Source organism: Pseudorca crassidens, chromosome 9 (genome assembly GCF_039906515.1).
Source record: "Pseudorca crassidens isolate mPseCra1 chromosome 9, mPseCra1.hap1, whole genome shotgun sequence".
Classification (NCBI taxonomy): Eukaryota; Metazoa; Chordata; class Mammalia; order Artiodactyla; family Delphinidae; genus Pseudorca; species Pseudorca crassidens.
The window spans coordinates 48,951,621-48,955,502 of record NC_090304.1 but is presented as its reverse complement, the minus strand read 5'-3'; the positions used below and the strand labels follow the sequence as shown (position 1 = coordinate 48,955,502).

Here is a 3,882-nt window from a genome sequence, read left to right as displayed (position 1 = left end):
GCAGTGCTGGTGGGAATGTGAATTGGTACAGCCACTATGGAGAACAGTATGGAGGTTCCTTTAAAAACTACAAATAGAACTACCATATGACCCAGCAATCCCACTACTGGGCATATACCCTGAGAAAACCATAATTCAAAAAGAGTCATATATCAAAATGTTCATTGCAGCTCTATTTACAATAGCCAGGAGATGGAAACAACCTAAGTGTCCATAACTGGATGAATGGATAAAGAAGATGTGGCATATATATACAATGGAATATTACTCAGCCATAAAAAGAAACGAAATTGAGTTATTTGTAGTGAGGTGGATAGACCTTGAGTCTGTCATACAGAGTGAAGTAAGTCAGAAAGAGAAAGACAAATACCATATCCTAACACATATATATGGAATTTAAGAAAAAAAATGTCATGAAGAACCTAGGGGTAAGACAGGAATAAAGACACAGACCTACTAGAGAATGGACTTGAGGATATGGGGAGGGGGAAGGGTAAGCTGTGACAAAGTGAGAGAGAGGCATGGACATATGTACACTATCAAATGTAAAATAGCTAGTGGGAAGCAGCCGCATAGCACAGGGAGATCAGCTCGGTGCTTTTTGACCTCCTGGAGGGGTGGGATAGGGAGGGTGGGAGGGAGGGAGATGCAAGAGGGAAGAGATATGGGAACATATGTATATGTACAACTGATTCACTTTGTTATAAAGCAGAAACTAACACACCATTGTAAAGCAATTATACTCCAATAAAGATGTAAAAAAATATAAAAATAAAATTTAAAAAAAGAGTAAATGATGGAGAAGATACAATATTAATTTTTGATCACTGAACAGAATGTACTTTATTAAAGAGAAGCCGGGCTCTCAAGGCCAAACTCCAGTCCCCACGTGTAGAAGGAAGGCATTGGGGACAAAAATGGTGAACTGAAAGGAGAATTCAGTGGTACTTGTGGGCCAGAGCAGTGGCAACACCAGCCACCAGCTTCTGCCAAGCAGCCTGCAACTCAGGGGTGAATTCTCTGCCAAAGTGCGAAGCCAGAATAATCACCAACACATTGCCCAGGAGCTGTTAGGTGAGAGACAAAATGACAATTAGATATGTTGAGTAGAACTTTCCTAAAAGAGTTGCAGAAAATAATGGCTTAATACCTACACCCACTCCTAACTCCACATCGTAAACTGCTCCATGGTTTGTATCTGTGCAATAAACTCTGATAAGCTAGTTCTTAAATTTTATTTAAATTCTATGAGCCCTCCATTCAACATTCTGTCTACCTATATCCCCTCACTCTCTCCCATTTCACCATTTTTATTTGCCTCTCTCCCTCCCTCTCACATTTACCAATTGTCTAATCTTTGTCATCATAGGATTTCAGGGCTGCATAGGTTCTTAGAGTGAGTTTAGTAAAGTCTCCAACCAATGCAGGAATAAGCTTCCACTTAGTCCCAATATTGATGGGTAATTTAATATATTTAGAGAATTGATTGATATTTCTTTGAGACAATCTGCCTAAAAATTATTCTCCCAAATATCTTCCTAAACTTCAATCATCAGGAGCCACATAAAATAAGACATTTCTCTTTCCTTGAGACAGGTTTTCATCTACCAAAACCCAGATTCCATTCCTCCTTGAATAAGTCTGTTATTCTCTGATATTCTCTAGGGTAAACAAATCCAGTTCTAACAAAAGTTCCCGAAAACTTTTAAGCAAACTCAGGCTTAAAAGGGCTAGTAGCCCTTTAGTGTCACTAGTCCTGAACCGAGGTGCTCTTGGTACGTCCACTGGAATTCTGCCCTCTTAACACCAACTTTGATCTATGATTTCTGAGATCTTTGCTAGTCTTTGCAACCAAAGACTCAACTTCCATTATTATTCCAAAGTAAAAAGCATAAAAACAACACATGACCATTTCCTGAACTCACCCTGAAGTTCTCAGGATCCACGTGCAGCTTGTCACAGTGCAGCTCACTCAGCTTAGCAAAGGCACCCTTGAGGTTGTCCATGTTCTTAACAGCATCTCCAAAGGATGTCAACACCTTCTTGCCATGGGCCTTGACCTTGGGGTTTCCCATTATGGCAGAGGGAGAGGACAGGTTGCCAAAGTTGTCAAAGAACCTCTGGGTCCAGGGGTAGACAACCAGAAGCCTATGAGATGAGACCATAACAGATGAAAAATCAGTGACTCGAAAAGTTTGAAGAATTTCCTGGTCAATTTACCAGGCTCATATTCACCATCCTCCCCCATGAAGTCCAGTTGCTACCTGCCCAGAGCCTCGCCTCCAGCCTCTTCCACATTCACTCTGCCCCACAGGCCAGTGATAGCAGCCTTCTCCTCAGCAGTAAAATGCACCATGATGTCAGGTCTTGAAGCTTACTGGTGATCACAGAAGTGTCAGAAGCAAGTCTGTGCTGCTGCTGGAAGGTGTGGCCTTTTATTCTCTACTGCTGAACTTCTGGCCCTTTGTTCCCCCTAATCCTTTAAAGTCATTGGTCAAGGCTGAGCTGTGTCCCTCAGGGGTGGAGTCAGGTCAGGAAATGGTCAGCAAGGAAGATGTATATTGAGTCTGAGATAATGTGTTGGTTCCTGAAACATCCTTCTTTTGTTGGCTCCTCCTCCATCCTCAAAACAATTTTTCATTCATTCTCTCTTTTCACCCTCTTGTCTCCCCATGTCATCCCCCATGATGACATCCATCTCTCCCACTCTCCTTATCCCAGAAAGACCCATAGAATGCAGCTAAGCCCAAGATAGAGTTCCAGTCAAACCAGGTTTAATATTTGGGTTAAGGATGGTGAGATGGTGACAGGGACAAAAACACAGTCAAGAAAAAAAAATACAATTGTTGACACAGAACCTCAGCCAGTTCTAGCTCTCTTGAGGAGTGGATTATAGCCAAGCTCTGGATTTTAGTTTTCTAAGGGAGACAAAACACATACATGGTTACTTTAGGAAGCTGAATGGAAATGCAAGGGATCTACAATAGAACTAAGACCTCAATCCCAAAGTAACATAACCAAAGATTATTTCATAGAGAGAACAGGTAGAATAAGCTTACATCCTGTGCTTCCAGGGAACTCTCTCTCTGTCCATTTCTCTATGACAGCAAGGGAAACTGTCTACTCTGGAGACATTGCCCTGAGTGCTCTTCTTGATTTTCTGTACTTATTTATACCAGCGTGGCTGCTAAGGAGTCTGAAATTATTTAAAACCAGGACTTGTGATCAAACTGAGGAGTAGATGAATTGTTATGATAGGCTAGCAGTTGGAGTATGTTTAATGTTTGTGGAAGCCATCAGTTCAGGAGACTTCAAGTTTCTCTAGTGTCCTTATTTTTTGTTTTCTTTTGTATTTTGATGTCCCTGTTGGCTCTGGGTTTCCCTAAGAACACATCATCATGAAATAGATTATGTACCTTGCAACTTTTCCAGCTGCAATCCTCTGTTATTATACTGGAGTCCTGTTGATATAGTGGTAAGGAATGGTGGAGGAGAAGCCATCTATAATTGTATAATTAAAAATCAGCCTTCAGTGGACCAGTTTTCCTGGGCTGTGACTTTCACAAGTGTTTCTTAGCTTATTCCCCCCTTAAGAAAGATAGGAAAGAATCCCTGGGCTAGACTATGTAACCTAGGATGACAGAATTCTAGGTTGAGAGAGAAGACATTTGATCACTGAAGTAGAGGACCAATGAAAGGACAAGAAGTATCTGGCTACTCAGTGAAGAATAGCCCTTGTATGAATAAGAGTTTTATTTATTTATTTATTTATTTTTAAGTATAGTTGATTTACAATGTTGTGTTAGTTTCAGGTGTACAGCAAAGTGATTCAGTTTTATATATATATATCTTTTCAGATTCTTTTCCCTTATAGGCTATTAC

General features: G+C 40.7%; 1 protein-coding gene across 1 annotated transcript; it reads right to left on the bottom strand.

The window, feature by feature from the left end:
• Nucleotides 1-831: 831 nt before the first annotated feature.
• On the bottom strand, nt 832-3,314 carry LOC137230535 (hemoglobin subunit epsilon-1). The gene is made up of 3 exons (XM_067750112.1): nt 2,265-3,314; nt 1,926-2,148; nt 832-1,067 (listed from the first exon to the last, which is right to left on the bottom strand). The coding sequence occupies exons 1-3, from the start codon at nt 2,354-2,356 to the stop codon at nt 939-941; spliced, it is 444 nt and encodes a 147-aa protein (XP_067606213.1). The 5' UTR covers nt 2,357-3,314; the 3' UTR covers nt 832-938.
• Between the last annotated feature and the right edge of the window lie 568 nt (nt 3,315-3,882).

What these genes read in the sequence shown, in the direction of transcription:
- LOC137230535 (XM_067750112.1), bottom strand. Translation starts at nt 2,356, where the DNA reads ATGGTGCATTTTACTGCTGAGGAGAAGGCTGCTATCACTGGCCTGTGG. An exon ending in GGAGGCGAGGCTCTGGGCAG is followed by an intron (nt 2,149 to 2,264) that starts GTAGCAACTGGA and finishes CTCATCTCATAG; the next exon opens with GCTTCTGGTTGTCTACCCCT. An exon ending in TGGATCCTGAGAACTTCAGG is followed by an intron (nt 1,068 to 1,925) that starts GTGAGTTCAGGA and finishes CTCACCTAACAG; the next exon opens with CTCCTGGGCAATGTGTTGGT.